Below are 21,417 nucleotides of genomic sequence, written 5' to 3'. Positions count from 1 at the left end.
CGTGCCTAATATCAGGTATATAATCAGAGCCAGAGCTGGGACTAGAGACACCATCTCTGATTCAGAACTCTTTTCATTGTACAACCCCAGTCTTCTAAAGCAAGTTATCTGGAGTTAACTCTCCAATATATTATATAATATGTCCAATATTACCTATGGAAACTAGAATTTAGAATTGTCAGTGCCTGGCATAATAAAGGCTCCAGAAGTGTCTGCGGTGCTCACAAGTGATCCAGAGTTATTCACCAAGCCTGCCACGTTGACAGGCCTTTCCATGCTGAAAATCCTCCGAGATCCATATACACATATGCTTTACTCTTGGGAATATCCCTTGAAGATGATAGATATGAGAGGCTGCTCTCACGTTGCTATAAAATGTAGAATGATCTGCGAGATGAAAGGGCTCTAGGGCAGGCAGAGCTGGGATCACCGAGGGGCAGGAAAAAGACGTAGCAAGTCAAATGGAAAAAGAGGCTGGGCTTGAACCTGGGCCAGGGGGAATCATCTGGAGAACTGATTGTTCTTTGGGAGAGGAAGGAAGGCAACTGGATCACAGAGCAGAAGAGGAGAGGAAGAAATCACACATACGTGGTTCAGTGAGTCATTTTCTTAAAACAAAAACAAAATCAAGGCGAAATAGATGTATATATGAATTAGAGAGTTATCGTGGGCTGACATCTGGCTGCCCATTTAGTATTTTGGGTCTAGGATTAAATAGGGAAATTAGAAATGTTTACAGATATGTTAGAGAAATAGGTTATCTCATGTCTTTGAAGGAATTGCTCATAAATACTGTGTTTCAGAGGCGTATCCATATCTGCTGCTTCTTGCTTTTTATTTATTTTATTTTTATTTTTTATCTTTAAAACATTTACTATTGCCATTAAAAAATATTTAGTTTCTGTCCAGTTAGAATTTCATTAATGGTCCACTTCATATAACTTTTGTTGTTGTTGTTAAAAACTCATTTATCCTTTACCCCAAATTATGAACGTAAACAGTAACTGTCTAGGTTGATAGCCATGCAGTTAACCAGCTTAATTTTGGCCAGAAGATTCACTGCTTTCTTGTGTCTGATGAGTGGGCAGAGCACTATATTTTATTTTATTATTTATTTATTTTTAAATTAATTTTTATTGGAGTATAGTTGATTTACATCTTCCTGCTTTTTAAAACTAGAGTGGTTCCAACGAGACTGCTGACTGGCCTGGGTTATTAGTGTATATAGACTTAATCTATTAGGGGTGGGCTGAGTTCTTATAAAAATATTTTCTATTTTCTCTTTCTGACATCACAGATACATCAAACATTGCAGAAGCCCAGCTGATGTGAAAAACAGATACAGCTTTTCAGAAATTAGACTCAGCCTTTCCTTGACAGAATCCTTGATAGATTTCTGTGTGAGTCCATGAAAATATTACTCCTTAGGCAACGCTTTGTATAAGGAATTATATAACTTAGCATTCAAAATAGAAAAGTTGAGAAAATGACTATTGCAAGACTGAGAAATAATAAATGCTAATAACTTCACATTTATTTTGTGATGTCCTTTCCATGAAGTTTAATCTCAGACAGTTTTCTTTCTGGCCCCTTTTTTGGCTAAAAAAGGACTCTGCTAATTCTAAGAATCCTAAGCATAGTCCTTTTGCAATGGGGAAGTCTTAGAAATAATTAGTTTTTAAGCTTCAATATTTTTAGGTGATTGCAGTTTCATTGGTTGCCCTTGGTTTAAAGTAGATTAGATTTTGCTAGATCACAGACATACTTTTTAGCACACTGTAAAAGAATACAGAATAGCCAGTATTATATTTTTCTAGTAGAAGCATCAGAAAGAATATACTTTTGTAAATTTTTTTCTATTTCATTTTCTCCTTAAACTTATACCACCATAACCAAACTAAAGACAAAGAAAACTTTATCCTAACAGCAATAGGTTATTTTGGTATTTCTAATGTAAGAAAATAAAATTCTGTACTAATGGGCATTTATGTGGGCACACATGTGAACACAGTGTGGGAGTTGATAGTTTTATGGACAAGGTCATTTATGGAAATATTGATAAAATAAACCTTAAATGAAATACACATTTTTAGATTTTTTTTTTTAAAGCTGACCTTTTAAATCAGGAAATTGTATCCATTTACTTACTTTTCTCCTCAGAGAGCCTGGCTAGGACAGTTTTGTGCATAATACTGTGATTGATATTGAAAATTCTGATAGTCAGCCAAAGGCGAGAACAGAATCAATGTACAGATTGTAAAATTGGTTCCCACATAGGAAAAAATTCCCCCCCGATACACGCATACACCCACACCTCACTTAGCAGATTGTTTTATAAAAGTCATGACAAAGAACAGCAGTTTCCCAGTCTCAGCAATCTCCGACATATACCAATTTGTTTTCATTAATCAAATGGCAAAACACGACCAGTGTTTGTGCTCTATGGAAAATGCAAAATGTTTCATTTTAAAAGGACCTCAAATCAAATCTCCTTCAACCAACAGCAAGATGGCCACTCAGATCTGTGAGAATAAAGCAACTTCAAAACCTAGGTTTAGGGGCACAAACTCAACTACTTCAAAAAAGAAAGAAAGAAAATAAAGATAGTCCCTCCACTTATAACCTGCTAAGAATGCTCAGAAAATTGGAAGTACATTTTTTTTTTAAAGAAAACGACAATCAACGATTGCCAAAATCTCTTCACCTTTGAACCCTCAGAAATCTGAAGATTATTCATATCAGGCAGAGAAGCGTCAAAGCTAGCCATTCTGGTGTTAAAGGCATGAGGGTCAGCGGGGGTCATATCACAGGTGGTCGTGAGTTCCATGGGATGAGTCTCTTCAGAAGGGGAGAGATTCATGATCTGTTGAGAAAGCATAGGAAATAAAAGAGAGTGTGGCATTCCCATTCTTTAATTATTTAATTATTTAATCCCATTCTCTAATTATTCTTTACATAAGAGTACAAACCAATGTACAAGCTAGTTTTTGGTGGACAGGTAATAACTGTTTTACATACTTCACTGTCATTAGAACTTAAGCACACTGGCTGGCAAGGCCCAGCACTGAGCAATACAAACACTTCTATTTCCAGATAACCCCATCAAAATGTCTGTGTCATATTTCCTCAAACTTCAGATGTCTGAGGAATTAAAAAAAAAAAAAAGATTTCAGCATAATAAAAGTTTTTTGGGGAAAATCTAGGCCTGAACGGATTTGATGGCATTCAGGGCTTATAAAAACCCCAGTGTTTGTTTCCATTTGCAACCTACAGAGAAGAGACCGGTTAGAATCAGACACCACCTTATGTTTCAGAGTTGAGTTTAGCAGCTGTAGCAAGTTTCTTTAGCTGCAACTGGAAACTGCACTACTGCTTGAATCACAAAAAGAAGTCTCCCAACGTCTTGGGAAGAGTAGGTGGAGAGTTCCTACTTACTAGGTCAGCGTGCTCCAGGATCTGGCTGGTGGTGAGATCCTCCTCTTCGGAGGACTCATCGGAATCCTCGTGGTTCATTTTATTTAGGCTGGGAGAACTTCCTGAAAGCTGGCGCTCCTCCAGAAGCTGCATATCGCACTTGTCCAGACTATCCAGAGAACGCCTGCGGACTCCCCAGTTGAAATTGTCCATACTCTCGCCCTGAAATCACACCATCAGCTGCTTTTTTAAGGCCCGAATCCTCCTGCACTCACGTCTTTACACAGTCGATTAGCCACAGCTTAGTAATAAAATTTTTCATTATGAACTCTCAAGCCCTCATGGCCTTGGGCACCAAACATTTTGCTCACATGATGTGAAAAGTAGTAAGAAGCACACTGTTTTCACCAAAATGAGGATTAAATCATAGGTAGACATGATATACACTCTACTCTGGCACAGTGGGTAACGTCTTGTGTTTTAACAAGTTGATTTTGGGATACTCTCTAAATGATCCGTGTTAACAAAAATCTGTCAGAACGAGACTGTTAATATTAAAACAACTTCAAAAGAGATGTTCCCTCCCCAAACCCCGCCCCTGTTTAGTACTCTTTTCAGAAGGAGAAAAAGTAGGAGCTCCGCCTGTGGCACGTTCCACACCCCCTGGGTATTAAGTAGAAGAGCATTAGGTAAACATTCCAGGCTGTTTCTGCCGCAGCAGTTTTCACAGATAAAATGCAGCGTTAAGGGGTATCAGAGAGCAGCTGGGCACAGTCGGACAATCATGCACTACGCAGAGGCCAGAGCAGCAAGGCTTCAGTTTTGTTTTAGGCTCATCTTTAAATAATTGTCCCAATATAGAAAACAGTTCCTTCCCTAGACCTGAATGGACTGACTCGGTACCAAGGATTATTGCTGGATTGTACATTTGCACTGAGAACTGGGCTAAGTGGCAATGTAGAGTGTTAAAGATTTTAGATACAGCTCAGATTTTCTCTACAAACCATCAGATATTAAATAAGCTTGTGTGATGCACATAAAATTTTTTTTCTGAAAACCAATCTGGGTTTTATTTTTCTCTCTGTTAAGATAGGAATAAAGCTAGAGAAATATTACTAGCTCATTGGTGAGCAAATTTTAACCTAAACAAATAGGTAATCTGAATAAAATCTAGCACAGGATCTTATTTATATCAGTCATTTGAAACACTGATGGTTCACTGACATAAATAACTTTTTTTAAAATGTGATGTTTTATTTATTTTATTTTATTTTTTTGTATTCTGGCCATACCGCATGGCATGTGGGATGGTTCCCCGACCAGGGATTGAACCTGGGCCTCTGCAGTGAAAGCACCGAATCCTAACCACTATGCCACCAGGGAACTCCCATAAATAACTTTCTGATGAGAGCTCAGTAAATAGCATAATAATATAATTTCAGTGAGAGATGTAAATTACTATTAAAATTAATGAGCATTAACTTTATTAATTTTCCTCTGATTTTAAGGGTCTATTTTTTCTGGCTCCTAATGAAATGAATCTTACCATTCTCACAGATCTCTCATATAATAGATGCTTAGCTTTTCCAAAGTCTGTTTTGGCTATTCATGGTGGAAGGCAACAGGTAAGAATCCTGAACACATTCTGGATATGATATGGAAATTAGCATTATTCACCCCATTTATGATATTTATGATTGTTCTTAGGACTGTTTGATTATAAGACTCAGAATATGCTTTCCATAGTTTATAGCTGTATTTGTACCTTTTATCTGTAAGTGCTGTGATAAATTACCACCAAATGATTTTTTTTCCTGGTAGAAAAGGCTGACTGTTGTGCTGGTGTTTTAAAATAGCTGTTTCAGTGAAAAAATGAAAAAAATGTGGAAGAGGCAAGAGTTCTAGGAAGAAAAAGAAAACTCAATGTGTGAAGAAATAAAGAGGGTAAAGAAAAATGAGATTACAATACGGAGAAAAAAGAATGTAAAAGTTACTGGGAAAAACGTACAACTGTAAAACCTAATTCCCAAAACAGATTCTCTTCTACCAAATCAATGGATGGGTTAGATGAACTCAGGCAGCAGTTCTGGATGTCTCCCACACTGAACCTGGGCTGCACTGAGCTTGCAGAGAAATACAGACACCTAGGGCCAGAGAATGCTACACTGGGTATAGACTGCCATTGCTGTTAATTTGATTGCAGCTCAGGTGAAGATCTGAATCAATCAGGCATGGGAACTGGGAGTCAGGGAAGTTGTTCTTGCAGGAACAATATCTGGGTGTCTTGCAAGAGGATGCAATACCTCCATTAGAGGCAAAGATGTTGAAACTGTTTCCTCGGTGGTAGCTGAGGGGTTGAGATGGAACAGTAGCCTAGTCTACGTTAAAGTCGGTGGTGATTAAAAGTCAACTGGGCCTTCTCATAGCACAGGAATACCCCTATTGGGAGAGCCACCTTCCAACTTCCCCACACCCAAATGTCACATTTGCATTTTATGTTACCTACAAGGTCAAAAGCCAAAAGAGTGTTTCACTGATTAAGTGAGATTTTCTATGTGTGAGAAAATTTAGAAGATGGCTAACTATTCCTGATGGACAATTTGCATATGTCAGTTATCAAACTTAAATAACCACTCAGGATTTACACTGAGATGAGAAAGTATTCACGACTGACTGTTCCAGAAATGTTGGAAATCGTATTCTTTGATCCTGGAGTTCCAAAAAATAAGAATTATTGTTGAAGGAACTTTGATGGTCAAAATATGTTCTCCCAAATGTACCTACTTAGAGTAAGTCTATATGACATAGATACAGGGTGATTATAGGTCAGTTTGCCCAGGATAATGCCAGCTTATGCCTGTTGTCTGAGTGTAATAATTACCGGGCCCCTTTTTCTTGAAAAGGGTCCTCATTTGGATGAAATTTAATATAGTCACCATCCAAAGATAGCTCCTAATTCCTGGAAAATAAAAGGAATTGACTGGCAGTATATGTGGTATATTGTTAGATGCAGCTTCTTGATTTCACTTTTAAAAGAAGAATTTAACAGCAAAACCAATCCAGCTGTGCAACTGCCTAATGAGAAATTATAGGATTTCCATAGATCACATTTAAAAACTCACTCTCTCTCAAGAGATATAATCATGCAACTTCCAGAACTAAACATATAAAGATTTTAAAACTATCTCATATTTATACTTCAGAAAATATTTCCCTTCTACAGCAACCAAGAAAAATACTTCTATCACACACATCTCAGTGTAAATGTGCAAATAGGCATACATACTCTCGAAGGGGGGAAAAAGCAGTTACGCAGTTATAAATCTGCAATGATGCAAAACATCTACTAGTGCATCTGAATTGAAAATAGCATCGTCTTACCTGAAGTTCCTGTGTAGCAGATTGAATGGACAGAAAAACAAATAAGAGGTCTATTTAAAATGATTATATTAGATACTCAAGTGCATTTGTCTTAGTTTTAACACAACAGCAACTAACAGTGCTAACAGTATATATGTCAGTAGATGCAACTTAAAGACAAAGATACACTAACCCCATAAAGAAAAATTAGTATGAAACACCGGAAATTCCAAACCTCTTAGCGGTGGATGATGTAGTTGGTTAACAAATCATAAATAAAATTTCTGAAATAGCTTTCCACTTCAGTGACAACTTTGGTCTCCTCAACACTTTTTTTTTGGAATGCCTGAATTTTTATTTGTGAGAAAATCGTGAAGCGTCATGGAAAGACTAATGAGGGTCATCAGCTGGGGAAAAAAGGTGGCATCACCTGATCCTGCACACAAAACCAGAAGTGTTTGTGATCATGATCTGTTTCACTGCTGAGGTGCAATTAATAGCAAAGACACAGCACCCTTTAAAGATTCTGAGAAGTTCAAAGGCAAACCCTTAAAGATATTAGTCAATAAATTCTGAGACTATTTAATGAAAAGGAATAGACATGACAAAAACCTTGTCTTTTTATTTTCTTTTTTTTTAGTAAATGTGTGTTGATCTAGAAGCCAAATATGCTTACCTTTCGCAGATGAGGAAATGCTGAAATTATTCACCAAAGACAGTACAAAGGAACAGATATTTAGAATGCCTACTACCTGAAATTATGCTAAAAGCTTTACATAGGTCATCTTACTTGATCCTTACGTCAACTCTATAGGCAGGTATTATCACTCCCATTCGATAGATGAGGATGCCAAGAGAAACTGCATCCAGGCTTGAGCTGGGTCAGTGGCAGAGCTGAAAGTCAGAGTTGGACCTGCCTGACTCCAAAGCCCTTGCATTTTCACTCTACCACTCTGTAAGCTCGCAAGGATCCCTTATTATAACCTTATTGAGAAGTAGCAAAATAGTCTCAAATGGTTAATTTTATTTGGATAAAATATATACTTTCACATTCTTTAACTTCTTATAAAATCTTAATCATACAAGATAAAATAATCACTATGATTTTTCAGTTCTTGTTGGCCAGGACAATAGCGAGAACACTAGAAGGAAGGCCTAGTAATCATTATTTATTGTCCTTGAAAAATACTAGTATAATATTTATTTTCAAGTGATGGGCATCTATGGTTTTCCTTACTTTATTTTGATGGAAATTAAATTTGTTAGTTGTTCTGAAATTGTTTCTGATTTCTCTGACACCATTCCTCCTAGGTCCCTTCACGTAACACATTTTTCTTTGGCTGACACTGAAAAATGATGCCTCTCTTGTTTCATCAATTTTTCTCTCCATAGTTTAACCCCTGAAGAGGGTGCCCAAGCTTGAATTCTAGCCTAAGAGCAAAGATTAGGTCAGTTGCTCAGACCAGGAAGCTAAACTTTTGACATTCCATATACCTCTGGATCATTTCGAAAGTATTCAAAACAGCTGTATTTTGCATTAGACTTTTTAACAATCCTCACCACATTTAGAAATTGGTTTCTTTATCACTAATTATGGTTAACAGAAAACTCTGCAATGCTTTTTACTGGCTTGAGAACAATTCAAGATGAAAGTGTACACATTTTAAAGATGCCTTGCAGTTGGTGCCTTTACACTCTTAAAGGACTGGATCTGCTAAACTTGCTTCCAGGGAAAGAATTGGTAAAGAAAACGTTCTTCATTCTGAGAACATGATTCTTCCTTGCTGGCACAGACAGCCAGGGTAGTCAGTGGCCAGTAAGGACAAAAATAGAGCTCAAGAGAGCCTGTCCAGCTCTGTGCCCTGCCTTGACATAAGTGGATTGGTCAGCAATCATATCCTTTTAGGGAAGGTAAGCAGTTACTTGAAGCATCATTTCCCACAAGTTTATCGTTAAATTAGGAGGTGCCTACCTGCCATAGGATATGATAAACTTTGAATTTGAGCCTCCATTTTAACTGTACGGCTAGCAGAAAGCCCTTTCTTTGTCTGGGAAATAGAGTGTGCTTGGTTAAATGTGAGCTGAAGTATGTGGATCCCACCACATGCCAGGCTGGGTACCAGGCTTTATTACAGATGCCAACCCCACTTCAGGGAACATAGTGTCCATCCCAGGAGGAAAAAGCCTGCCTCTCAGCTGGAACATGCCCCTGAGCTACTGAAATGATGCTCCTCCTTGCAACCCCAGGTTTTCAAAAACATGACTCATAACGGAAAGGGTCTTATTACCATGATTATCATTCAGATAAACAGATCTGCATCTGCCTGTTGATACTTGAATTCAGCTACTCCAGGTGTCAAGAACCAACTGAAAGCAGAGCCAAGAGCTCTTGTATGTTAAATCTAGTTTCAAGTTCTGAGGATTTCATCAAACAGCACAAAGATGCCGGGGCCCCTGGGCTCTGATCGCAGGTTGCAGCAGGCAAGCTTTGACGTCAACCCTTGAGAGCAATTGCACATTGAAAATAATAAAATGCTTAGCCTGTTTTACCCAGGTACCAGAGAACAGGCTCAGACCTTGAATGGTTCTGTGATTTTTTTTTTTAAAGTTCACCTTTGGACTACACACACACAGAGTCTCTGTATGGTCATTCAAAGTCAGATCTTTGCCATTTAGAAAGAACTTGGTGGCTTTGGCTGTGGGCTTAGACAGGAAGCTTGTGGTGACTTTTGCCAAAGTTAGGCTGCTGTACTTGGAATAAATTGATTAAAAATAAACTTTACAGTTTTCTAATGAAAGAACTCATTATTTAGCAGATAGAAAGAAACTGTTCTGTTAGTCAAGGAAAAGGCTGAGCGGATGGTTTTCACCGAGCCTGGCCGTACCTCTCCATCCTCCAGCTCCACGTCTAGGAAATCGAAGTCTCTAAAGACCCGGAACTGCTGCTCACTGTTGGTGTCGTCCATGTTCTCCTGGTCCCGGGTGCCGTCCTCGGAGGACACTAGGCTCGTCTGATGCTCCAGCAGATCCAAGTCCCCACACGACGAGAAAATCACCTACGAACCAAGAGTCCTCTGCTGAGAAACCGCTCTCCCTTCTTTGTTTGTGCTACAAAAAGTGTAACTGGCTCCTCAGAGCACTGTATTTCCAGTACACACCTAATTCCTTAAGTGGGTATTTTTAGAATGCTCTTTTATTATTTATGTTGGACAGGCGCCTTCAGATTAAACTCATTGCGAAGATGCAAGTTCACACACTAGGAAACTGTTCAAGAGTCAAATCGCTGCTTCTTAATGAAAAGTGTATCCTACATGCGTGTGTGTGTGTGTGTGTGACAACTGAGTGTATGTTCACAGTCTACAGCAGCCAAGAAATTTTCCAATGTTTCTGCACTTACCGAGGTTAGAAACTGTACAGGTTCACACACACATACACATCACATACATATTATCATGAAAGATTTTAAGGACTACTGATGCCAAGATATGTTATTGTAGAACGAACTGTGAGAGCAAAGTATTTAACCCTCTTAGAGATAAACCAGGAACCGGCAGGGAAAAAGAAACATAAGTCAGGAAGTACAGTACTTGTTCATCTGAATTACAGAGGAGAAGCTGAGCAGCCGTGCTCATAATTCATACTTAAAAGTCCTGTCCTGTTGATTCAAACAAAACTTTTTTTTCTATTAAAATTTTAGTATGTTAATATTTTTAAATTAACTTCTATGTTTAGGTTCATTTCACTTGGGCCATTTTAATATAACTCTGTAGAAATAACAGACTTCAAATAAATCTAAATGTTTTGCTCTCCAGCCTCTCCTGAACATAGACTGATTTTAAATAAAATGAACAGTACTCTTTATTTAACCGTTATAACGTCTTGGTCTTCCTTGAAAGTAAGCAAGTCATTTATAAGAATTTAAATATCACAAATATCTCTCAAAACGAAAAAAAAGGGGGGGGATGGATTTTATTTTTTTTAATTATTTTTTTAAAATTTCTCTCTCTCTTTTTGGCTGTGTTGGGTCTTTGTTGCTGAGCGTGGGCTTTTTCTCTAGTTGCGGCGAGCGGGGGCTACTCTTCGTTGCGGTGCGCGGGCTTCTCATTGCAGTGGCTTCTCTTGTTGCGGAGCTCGGGCTCTAGGCACGCGGGCTTCAGTAGTTGTGGCGCACGGGCTTAGTTGCTCTGCGGCATGTGGGATCTTCCCGGACCAGGGCTTGAACCCGTGTCCTCTGCATTGGCGGGTGGATTCTCAACCACTGCGCCACCAGGGAAGCCCGGGAATGGATTTTAAACATTCTTTTTTTTCTCCAGTGTTTAAGAGCAGTCATAGGATTTGCACTAGGTTTTCATAAAATGGTACAAGACACACAGTCTGTACAGGGATTGCAAATGGGTCTATGAGATAAATAGCACTGAGGACCAGCCAACTAGTCAGTGAGAGATGAGAGACTAGACTTCTGATTTCCTCAGCCGAGGCCTCCCTTTCCTTGTTAGTGCCACTTTTCTTATCTGTAACATAGTAAACATTTCTAGCTAGAAAAGCCTGGCACAGAAACAGGCGGTTTGGATCTGAAGGAGACAGTGTAACCGCAGGGGTGGTAAGAAACGGACCTCTCTGGCTATGCCACTGCAGAGGTAAAGGGCTCTCATTCCTCTCCCTTTCAGGCTGGGGGGCTCCATCTACCCCACACTATCTCCTCGTCCCTCTGCCCTCAATGATGTCACAGGAGCAGCAGCAAACCCACTGATCAATAACTCAGAAGGTGACTTCAGCGGAGGCCACCCTTCTGGCTGGGGCACATTCCCAGACGATTACAAGTAGCAACGTGCACTTTAGCTCGAATCGATGAGTCTCATATTTCACCTGCTCATGAACTACATTAGTATAGACATTTTGGAATTTTAAAAGCAGTTCCCCAGAGACACTGTTTGCTACTTCTTACTTGGGAAATTACTTAGTTTGCTATTTTCTTTTCTGGTTACTAATAAAGATGCTGTGAGATAGATGAAATAAAAATACCTGGTAAAACCAAACCCTGAGGTTTTTATTGTTTTTGCTACAATATTCTCACACACACAATTTGAATTTTCTAAATTTTATAAAAGCTTCAGAAGCTAACTTCTAATACTTCAATTATTCATTTATTTCAAAGCCCAATGGCATTTTTGTGCAACTGTAACGTCAGTAGAAGTTTTTTGCTTGTTGGTTTGTGTTTTTTTTTTTTTTTTTGGCCGCGCTTCACACGGGATCTTACTTCCCTGACCGGGGCTCGAACCCATGCCCCCTGAAGTGGAAGCATGGAGTCTTAACCACTGGACCGCCAGGGAAGTTCCTCAGTGGAAGTTTATAGGACAAAAAACATGATAATATATCACTATTTTTGCCTTTATTGTACATGAGTGAAATAGTGACATCACGGTAACAGATGTGTGTACAGAGAGTAAAATTACACCGAAAAGGAACGTGTATCATTTGTGGTGGTGCAGAAGACAGTCACATATACATTTTTTAAGAAAGTCTGGGCATATTTATTAAAAATATCCAAGTTATTAAAAAAATTAAAATAACTGAGTTTTTATTTACCAACTGGAGCAAATAGCCAATAACATCTTTCATTGTTTCTGAACTGAGATTAAAAATCATACTATGGAGAGAAATAATCTAAGGGTTTGATCTAGATGATGGATATCATACTTGTAATTCATAGTTGAAACCTCCAAACTACATGACCAAAGGCAAAAGCTGACCAAAGGTAAAAAGGTTATGACACCAAAATAAACGTGATATAGGACAGAACTTACTGATGGATTTTTGCTTAATCCGACTTCTTGGCCACACAGAGAAAGGACGTGTACCAACTTCTCTTTCGTCCTCTTCTGGAAAAGAAACACACAGGCAGGTTTTAATCATGGGGTCCTGTGATCAAATCTACTCCAGTAGTGTAGCCATCAGCCACAAAGGGCTAACCCACCGGGAATGTGGCCAGTGAGAATGCAGCTATAAAATACATGAAGAGTAGGTATGAAAAGAGAATGAAAAATATCTCACCAATAATTGTAAAATACTGATTATATGTTAAAAAATAATATTTTAGATATATTAGATTAACTAAAATGTGTTATTAAAATTAACTTTACCTGTTTTTTTCCCAAAAGGTGACTATTAGAAAATCGAAAATGAGGCTCACATTCTGTTTCTACTGGACAGTGCTGATCTAAGTTTTCCCGAGGGAGGGGATGTGAAAGTCAACCCCTTGGTTCTCCAGCAGATATTCATTACTCCCCTTGATAATCTTTCTTGTGTGCTACAACTTTCAATCATTAGCAAGCCTTTCCTTACACCTAAATTAAATCTATTATATGACAACACAATTCTCTTTTCCTCAAATGGGAGGATAAATTTACTTTCTGCAGAATTAAATTCGATTATTTGCAAGGCATATTAAATCTTTCTCAATTTATTCTTCCTATAATTAAATGGATAGAATTCCTTTTGCTGTTCTTCGTAAACCTTACTTTTCAGTTCCTTAGGCACAGGGATTCTTCTACAAACCTTCACATTTCCCAATGACATAGACAAACTAGGTCTCAGGATGACTGGTGAGTTGAGAATGAAAAGGATGGGTAACCAGAGCCTAAAAAACGTGAATGTGCTTCAGAATTGCTCTTAAAGCAATCGTCCTCCTCTCCTGAACATGATTTTTTTCCCTTTTAATCTGATTTAATATGCAGACTGCAAGGAGGCCAATATCACTCATAGATTTTCCTTCTTAATGGAACTCAGTTCCCTGCATCCTTCTTTTCAAATTATAGACGGGACACTCACTCAATATGGTGTCATTTCAAGGTCAAAGACAGGAGGACCTTGATGTTGAAGAATGGCAAGAGATTCACTAACTTATTTCCCTAAGTTTTAGTGGGCACTTTACAATTCTGGGAAGGAATGAATGTAGAGGAGCATGGAATTGGGCTGGACATTTGTCTTCTCTTTTCCAAATTCCCAAGAAAGTAGGGCGGGCTCTCTATTCAAGCAGGCAGTGAGTAGGCGCCGTGCTCTAAGCTCCACTTCCCTAAACTCTGAGAGTGAGGATGAGTCCTGCTGGGCGTGCAAACAAAGGGTTTCTCTCTGCGCAGCACCCAGCAGCACCCACTTCGCCTTCCTCCGGTAATGCAGTCCCTCTTTTTATCTTGGGACGGCTCTTCTCCCGCCAAATGGGACTCTGCCTCTCTTGCACAGAGCCCTTTCTCCGGAATTGCTGCGACGCTGGGGAGGGGAGGTCTCTGTCCTGAAATCGTCAGAGCCAAAGACCATGTAAATCTGGAGCTGCAAGAGGTTGCTGGGCCTCACGTTGGAACAGTCTGCCTGAGAATGAGGTCAGCAGGGAGGAGAGCAGGTCTGAGACTTTGGGAAGAGAAGGTGGGGGCAGTGAGAAGGACAGAGAGGGTCTAAGGATGGTGTGTGCTACAATCCAGTTCTGCTTGAAGTTATGATACAGGAGTTAACACATTCCCTTTCCACTTAAGGTAGTTTTCCACTGGGCTTCTGGCATATGTCTCCAAAAGAGCCCCAAATAATGCATGGGTTTCACTCCAGTGACATCAACGCTGTGATGCAGTCACCCAGAAAGTGAATACAGATGACAGAACCACAGAGAAATCTGGCCGCCCACCATGCTCTGCAGGGTCAGGTGTGCATGGAGCCCACTGACTGGAGGGCAGGCTTGTAGGACTGCAGCCAGAATGGTCATTGGGGTGTGGCCCTGTTATGCAGGATTGGTTAGGAGAACTAAGGATGTATTACTTGGAGAAAAGAGGACTGATTCGGGTGAGTGGCAGAGGGGGGAGAGTTTCTTTAAGTGTTTGAAGGGCTGCCATGTGAAAGACAGATCCAATTGCATTTTCTAAGTCTTAAGAGAACAAGGACCAATGAGAAGAAGCAAGAGAGTGTCAGACTTCAACTCAATGTAATGAACTGTTCAAAGATAAAATGGGTTCCCTCGGGATACAGAATACTGAGAGATCATCATCACTGAAGTGTCGATGCCCAGACGGGAAATATTGGGATGGTGGATGCAGGAATCCCATATCACAGTTGGGTTCAATAGGTCCCCAAGCTCCCTTCCAATCCTGGGAGTCGAGGACCCTTTACCTGAGAGTACTGGGGCCTCTTCCAGCTTACAGGAACAAGGACATTGGAGTTGGAGCCTGATGAGGTGGAAGACGCACTCCGGGTGACAGCCATGGTCCTGGGCTTCCCATCACGCCCAGCAGAGTTCTGCAGTTCATCATATCGCCTCCCGATGATGGGCGTCTTGAGAAAAAAGAATAGAGAAGCACACGTTCTTCTATCTCATTCATACTTCTGGGGTATGTGGATCGCTCTATCCCAGCAGCAACCAAGAACTGCTTATCTGATTAAAACTCAGATTAGAGAAGTTCAGCGTTACAAGGAGGCTCATTTTCCGTATGTTCAAATACATAGTCCAGATCATTTTGCATCTTCAACACTGTCCCACCCTCTTTAGCAGCTGAAAAACAAATCCAATTGCTTGTTCTTTTTTTTTAATTTTTAAAATATATTTGTTTTATTTATGTTTTTATTTTTTTTTGCGGTACGCAGGCCTCTCACTGTTGTGGCCTCTCCCGTCGCGGACCACAGGCTCCGGACGCACAGGCTCAGCGGCCATGGCTCACGGGCCCAGCCGCTCCGCGGCATGTGGGATCTTCCCGGACCGGGGCACGAACGTGTGCCCCCTGCATCGGCAGGCGGACTCTCAACCGCTGCGCCACCAGGGAAGCCCCAATTGCGTGTTCTTAAACACACTTTGGAAATGATTGTAAAGATAAGAAGGAAGACATGCAGGAAAGCAAAATAGTTTTCAGATATTTAAGCTTGAAAGACTTTCTTTATAGTTAAAACAAGACCAAAATTCCTTCCCCTCATCCCAACCTGTAATCACCAATCTTGATACACTCTCAATTATTTAAAAATTTATTTAAATTATCTATATCTTTTCAATTATTTTAATGAATGAGGTCAGGGCCAGGTTCTTGACAACACTTCAGAAATTTCACTTCCTGAGAGTCCTGGAGTGTGGTGGCTGGGTAGGCAGCACCTCCCAAACTTTAGCCCCAGGGAGGTCTCTGCAGAAACCTGTTCGTAGGCCTACATTCAGAGATGGCAGACGCTGGCTGGTAATTCTCCACCTGCCTCTCAAGGCACATCTTTCTGGAGCAGCTGGGTCTCCGGGGCATGCGGCGGATTGGCTACAGGTTTTCTGTACCTCTTTGGGACAGAGTAAACTTAAGTCAAAGAGTAAGCTTCCCCCACCCACAGCAATGTAAAAAAAAAATGTTAAACATTGCAAAATACTGAGTTGATACCTTAATATCATATACACACTAAATATCACAATGGAAGCACAACAGCATCTCCTCCTGAGTACTGAAATGATGAACAGTCAATGAGACTGCTGTGTGAGAAAACCCAATCTAGCTACAACCTAATCAATAGAGTGAGTTCCATGTAAGCAGATCTAGTTGATTCCTTTAGTGAATGAATCCACTCAGCCGTGCTGAAGAATATTTATCAACTACCTAACATGCATCAGACACTGTACAGACCCTGCTTACAAAGTGGACAGGCCGTTGTTTCTGCTTTGGGGGGTTTATGGGCCATGGGGTAAAGGAGACAGGAAAGCAAATGTATTTTTACATCTTGGACTAAAATAGTTAAGCACAGGCCTCCCAAAAGTTTGTTCGTGGACCAGCAGGTAAACCTGACTATTTTCTGTCTTCTTCTCTTCCTAACTCCTTAGTTTATAAGTCTCTTCCCTCCTCACACCCATCTCCCTCAAGGCAAGAATTTAGGTAGTTATACTGGTTTAAAAAGCAGTGTGGCTTGGGGAAGTGACCACAAAGGCAGATTCCGTATTCCTGTAAATCTCAGGCATCCGCTGGTTTGGCTGCAGTTCAGGAAACAAGGTTGTGGATACAAGATAGGACGTGACAGCTGTCAGATACAGAATGAGTGAAGGTCATGGTTTAAAATGCTTAAGATCATTCCATTTTAAAGTTATCTTTTGGGGGGAAGTCATTTTTATACAACTGAGGCTAGCTTCTATTTCTAAAAGCTGCCACTGAAGAGCCCCAGTGAATAGGACAATGCGTTGAACCTAATTTAGGTCTTAGGAGGTTTCACTTGACATAACTGTAAAATAAGTCTCCCCTTCTCCAGGCAACTAGTTCTGACCTTTGCCACTATGTATTCATGCTAAAGTTTACAGAAACAGTTAACATACCTCTGAAATATCAAAGTGAAAGTCCAGGGTTTTCCCAGGTAATTCCTTAGATGCACTAGTCCATACTCGATGTATTTCTATCTTTGAAAGGTCACTGTGTTGGTAGGAAGGTAAAACTAGGCTGGCAGATCGAGAAACTACTAGCTTCAAGATATTCAAAGCTTCTCTCCAGTGGACGCTCTGAAGGAAATAAAACAGTCAATGGGTAAAAATAATTAAAAAAAAAAAACAGAACACACAACATGCCGCTAGCTACCGAAACTTCTAATGACCGGTCAGAACTCATTGATTTAAAACAGTGCAGGAAATTCTGCGATAAGTAAAAGGCAAATGACATAAAAAGATAATTTATGCATAAGATGAGCTACATTTAGGAAACAAGAATAAAAAAGACCCGTGTTGTCCACATTCAAATAAGTAAAAGTTTAAAATGACAAGGTACCATTTTTGCTAATGAGGTATTTCTTCAGTTTGAAAAACAAAACAGAAAACAAACAACTGCCCCCCTCCCCTGCAGCAACCCTCATTGCAGTTTACGCTACTGTCTACTCAGCGTTTCTCAAGATTCTCCCTACCTCCAGTTTCCAAGCGTCCCTGGTCCTCCTTCTACTTCTCTGGCTCTTCCTGCCTCATCTGCTCCTGGGCATCTGCCCTCTGCCCTCAGCCCTCTTCTCTTCTCCACACCTTCCTCCTGATCTAACCCAGGAATCTGGGAGCCATTCTTAGCTCCCCTCTTTCCCTCCCTCCTGAGAACTTGATCCCCGCCCCCTCCGTTGCTGTTGGCACTGGCTCAGCTGAATCCTCTCTGGCCTCTGCCTGGACTATTTCAATGGCCTCTTAACTGGTTTCCCCAGTTGCAGCCTCTCCTTGGGTCCGTCATCAAACCCACTCCAGCTACAGTGATCTTTCTAGAATCTTCAGCTCAAGCCACTTCCCTGCTTAAACTCCTTCAAGGGCTCCCTCTGGTGGACAAGGTGGAGTCCACCCTCTTTGAGGAAGGCCTGCAGGGGTAATCTCCCCCAGGCAACTCCTGGAGTTGCCAAAACCAGCCAAGGTCTCTTAGCCTCTGTGCCTTTCCTCATGCAATTCCCTCATCCTGGAACGCCCTTCCTCTCCTTATTGCCTTATCAAACTCCTACTCTTCCTGTAAGTCTCATTTGTTTCACCCTCTTTGTATCCCTGACAACCCCAAGCTGACTGAGGTACTTCTCCAACAAAAATACTGAATACAGATAAACTAGCATGATAAAAGTTATTATTTGCCTGGGCCTTGGAATAAAGTGCATGAAATAAAACACATTTCCTTCACTGTTAAATTCTGCACACGGGAGGTCATGGTTTGAATATGAAATTAGCCACCATTCAAGATAAGATCTTGAGTACCAGGGATGGCCCACAGGCCTAAGAATAGGTAGCCTAATAAAACAATCACTTTTTTAAAAAACTAGGGGCATATGATTAGTAGAAAGATGTGAACTGACCCTCTGTCTCTCATGAGTGTAAAGTGAGAAAGTGGTAATGAATGCCTACCACATGGTACAACTATTACTGGAGCAATGCCACTCGGAAAAAAAAAAAAAAGCTTGAAAAGCATTTTTAGCATTAAGTAATTTTCTGCAAGTAATGTGACTGGTGAAGTGAGGATGGAAAAAAAAAAAGTTTAAAATTGTATGACTTTAGTCAATGAGTTTAACCAGAGAAAAACCTAGCATTTGCCCTTGAGCTCTGAAACCTACCAAGTGCACTACGTTTGTTTGTTGGAGTATTTTCAAGTACATTTATGCCACTTTCTTAACCTTAATTCCTTCAACTCTAAAGGGACAATTTGAACCTCTGAATTAACTGTTCGCATTGGAAACGCCTGGCCTAGAACCAGGCACAAGCATGTTGCTTCTTCCTTCTCCACTGAAACAGGACCCCTCAAAGGAGACCCTGCCCCCACCCTCCCAGCCAGGAGTGTGCTTTCAATACCCAGCCTAGAAGTCCAAGAGGCAGAGAGGTGTCCTCCGAAGGCTCAGGAACGCACTGCGGCCTCAGGATACCGCTCAGGGTGTGGTCGGCCACCGTCTCAGCCGCTCTCAGCATGTTATGGGTATCAATGAATGAACATGCAGCCTGGCACCCATATAGCTCTGTGGCCAAGTACAAAGAAAGCTCCATGCAAAGCCTCAATCTTTCTGGAATGACTTTCTGGAAACATCCTGGTTCAAATACTCACTTGCACGTATTTTTCAATGGTTTTCAGAACTTCCACATTGAACTGCTTTACCGGAACGACAGAAAGGTCCATGTAGCTGAGCAGACTGTAGATCACCTGCAGGAGGGGCTGCTGCATGCTGGGGAGGCCCTTCTCCAGCAGCTGTGGGGAAAAGCACACAGTGAGTCAGCTTGACACCAGATTTTCACACAGAAGCACCAGGGTTTCCTAGTACCTTTATGATTGCACATTTCCTTAGGAGGGAAAAGAAAATCCTAACTACTGAAGACATGGAGGTATTATCAAAGGCAACGCAGGTAGGTCTGAGTCTATAAATATAATATTATACAATGGAGTGCAACAAAATAAACCTCAAAAGGAAAGCATCAAACACCACTAATGACTGAAAAATAGAAATGAAAACGAAAGATACATTTATCAGTTATGGAATTGGCAAAGATTAGAAATTGATGATAGTATTGGTGAGCATATAAGAAGAGTATTCTTACACATCAGTGGAAATGTAAATTGGATAATTTGGCAATTGAGATCAACAGTACTAAAAGGGTTTATATCTTTTGAAATACTAATTACACTTTTAGGAACTTTTCCAAACCTAGAGATAAATACTAAGATTTAAGTAAGAGATTTCACCAAGGCATTATTTATAATGGTAAAAAAAAAAAAAAAAACAACAAAACTCACACAAAACAAGAAAGCTCTGTAAGCAATTTAAATGTCAAACACTAGGGAAATGGATACATAGATTATGGTAAATTGTATGATGAAATATCATGCAGTCAATAGAATGACATTTTTAAAGATAGTAAAGGATATCAGATGATATTAAGTGAAAGAGGAAGGATATATAATTTCTATATAATAGATGATGCCAACATTGATGTGAATGGGTGTGTGTTACATAGAAATAATGCTGGAAGTAAACCCAACAAAATGTTGAAAGTGTTTCTCCCTAGATAATATAATTATTTTTGAACACATACTGCTTTTATAATCAGGGGGAAAAAAATCAATGACATTTTCAAAAAGGAAAGCAAAATAATGAGAAAACTGATGTGACAGACATAATGAAAAAGGTTACTATTCAAAATTAAAAATTAATAGAGATGATTCAAATAAATGCTGAAATTCCACATCAAAAGTGGCCCAGGGTTTCCCTGGTGGTGCAATGGTTAAGAATCCGCCTGCCAATGCAGGGGACATGGGTTCGAGCCCTGGTCCAGGAAGATCTCACATGCCGTGGAGCAACTAAGCCCGTGCGCCATAACTACTGAGCCTGCGCTCTAGAGCCCGCGTGCCACAACTACTGAAGCCCGCGCGCCTAGAGCCCGTGCTCTGCAACGAGAGAAGTCACTGCAATGAGAAACCCGTGCACTACAAGGAAGAGTAGCCCCCGCTCATCACAACTGGAGGAAGCCCACATGCAGCAATGAAGACCCAACGCAGCCAAAAATACAATAAATAAATTAAAAAAAAAAAGTGGCCCAAAGAAATAACTGAACAGTTAACAGATGAGGAAATATACAATTTCACAAATCTATTGTATGAAAAAAGGAATATCTTCACTAGAAAGGAAATACATAAAGAGATTAATTTTAAAGTACCAATAAAAATATTCAACTGAAAACATGTATAAATGAAATGATAGAATTTAGTGGGGATATGGGATAACCTGAATATTTATACATTGTTTGTAGTACTGTAAATTGGGAAAATCTCTGTGAAGACCAATTTCCCAAATGCATACATTTTCCCAAATGTATCCATGAGCTTTACCTGGATAGATTTTTTGGGAAATGCCACCAGGAAAAATGAGCTATGTATAATCTGATAAAAAGTCTGCATCAAAGGACTATTTTAAAAAAAATTATGAATACAAGCAACAAAAGGTAGATGGTTAACGATATAATTCCAGTTATTGAAAGTGACAAGATGTGAGCTATGTCAACACATACACACATACAAAGTTAGCGTGAAGTGAGCACAGCAGGTTCAATGGAAACAGTGACCACAGCTGCCTAAAATTATATGTAGGTACCTGGCCAACACCTGAAAGAACATGGGACTAACTGAAATAGCAGTTAATTTATATCATATGTAGTGAGTAGGTAAGTTTATAATA

The 21,417-nt window shown here is 40.0% G+C and overlaps 1 protein-coding gene and 1 long non-coding RNA gene across 5 annotated transcripts in view; one reads left to right on the top strand and one right to left on the bottom strand.

Annotated features, from left to right (window-relative positions):
* The window catches only part of FRY (FRY microtubule binding protein), a 429,644-nt gene that overhangs the window by 28,437 nt on the left and 379,790 nt on the right, over positions 1 to 21,417 (bottom strand). For all 4 annotated transcript variants that reach the window (XM_060288251.1, XM_060288249.1, XM_030882555.3 and 1 more), the window contains 7 exons: positions 19,296 to 19,436; positions 17,078 to 17,257; positions 14,926 to 15,087; positions 12,579 to 12,653; positions 9,660 to 9,830; positions 3,436 to 3,636; positions 2,705 to 2,863 (listed from right to left, as the gene is read on the bottom strand). In XM_060288251.1, coding sequence (XP_060144234.1) covers positions 2,705 to 2,863; positions 3,436 to 3,636; positions 9,660 to 9,830; positions 12,579 to 12,653; positions 14,926 to 15,087; positions 17,078 to 17,257; positions 19,296 to 19,436 — 1,089 coding nt within the window. The remainder of the gene's footprint in view (positions 1 to 2,704; positions 2,864 to 3,435; positions 3,637 to 9,659; positions 9,831 to 12,578; positions 12,654 to 14,925; positions 15,088 to 17,077; positions 17,258 to 19,295; positions 19,437 to 21,417) is intronic.
* LOC132593875 (uncharacterized) lies at positions 531 to 10,649 on the top strand. The gene is made up of 3 exons (XR_009559863.1): positions 531 to 596; positions 1,298 to 1,400; positions 9,588 to 10,649. It is a non-coding gene; the product is annotated as an uncharacterized lncRNA (long non-coding RNA).

This window comes from Globicephala melas, chromosome 18, assembly GCF_963455315.2.
Source record: "Globicephala melas chromosome 18, mGloMel1.2, whole genome shotgun sequence".
Taxonomy (NCBI): Eukaryota; Metazoa; Chordata; class Mammalia; order Artiodactyla; family Delphinidae; genus Globicephala; species Globicephala melas.
The sequence above is the reverse complement of the archived record's forward strand: the minus strand, read 5'-3'. Positions and strand labels throughout refer to the sequence as shown.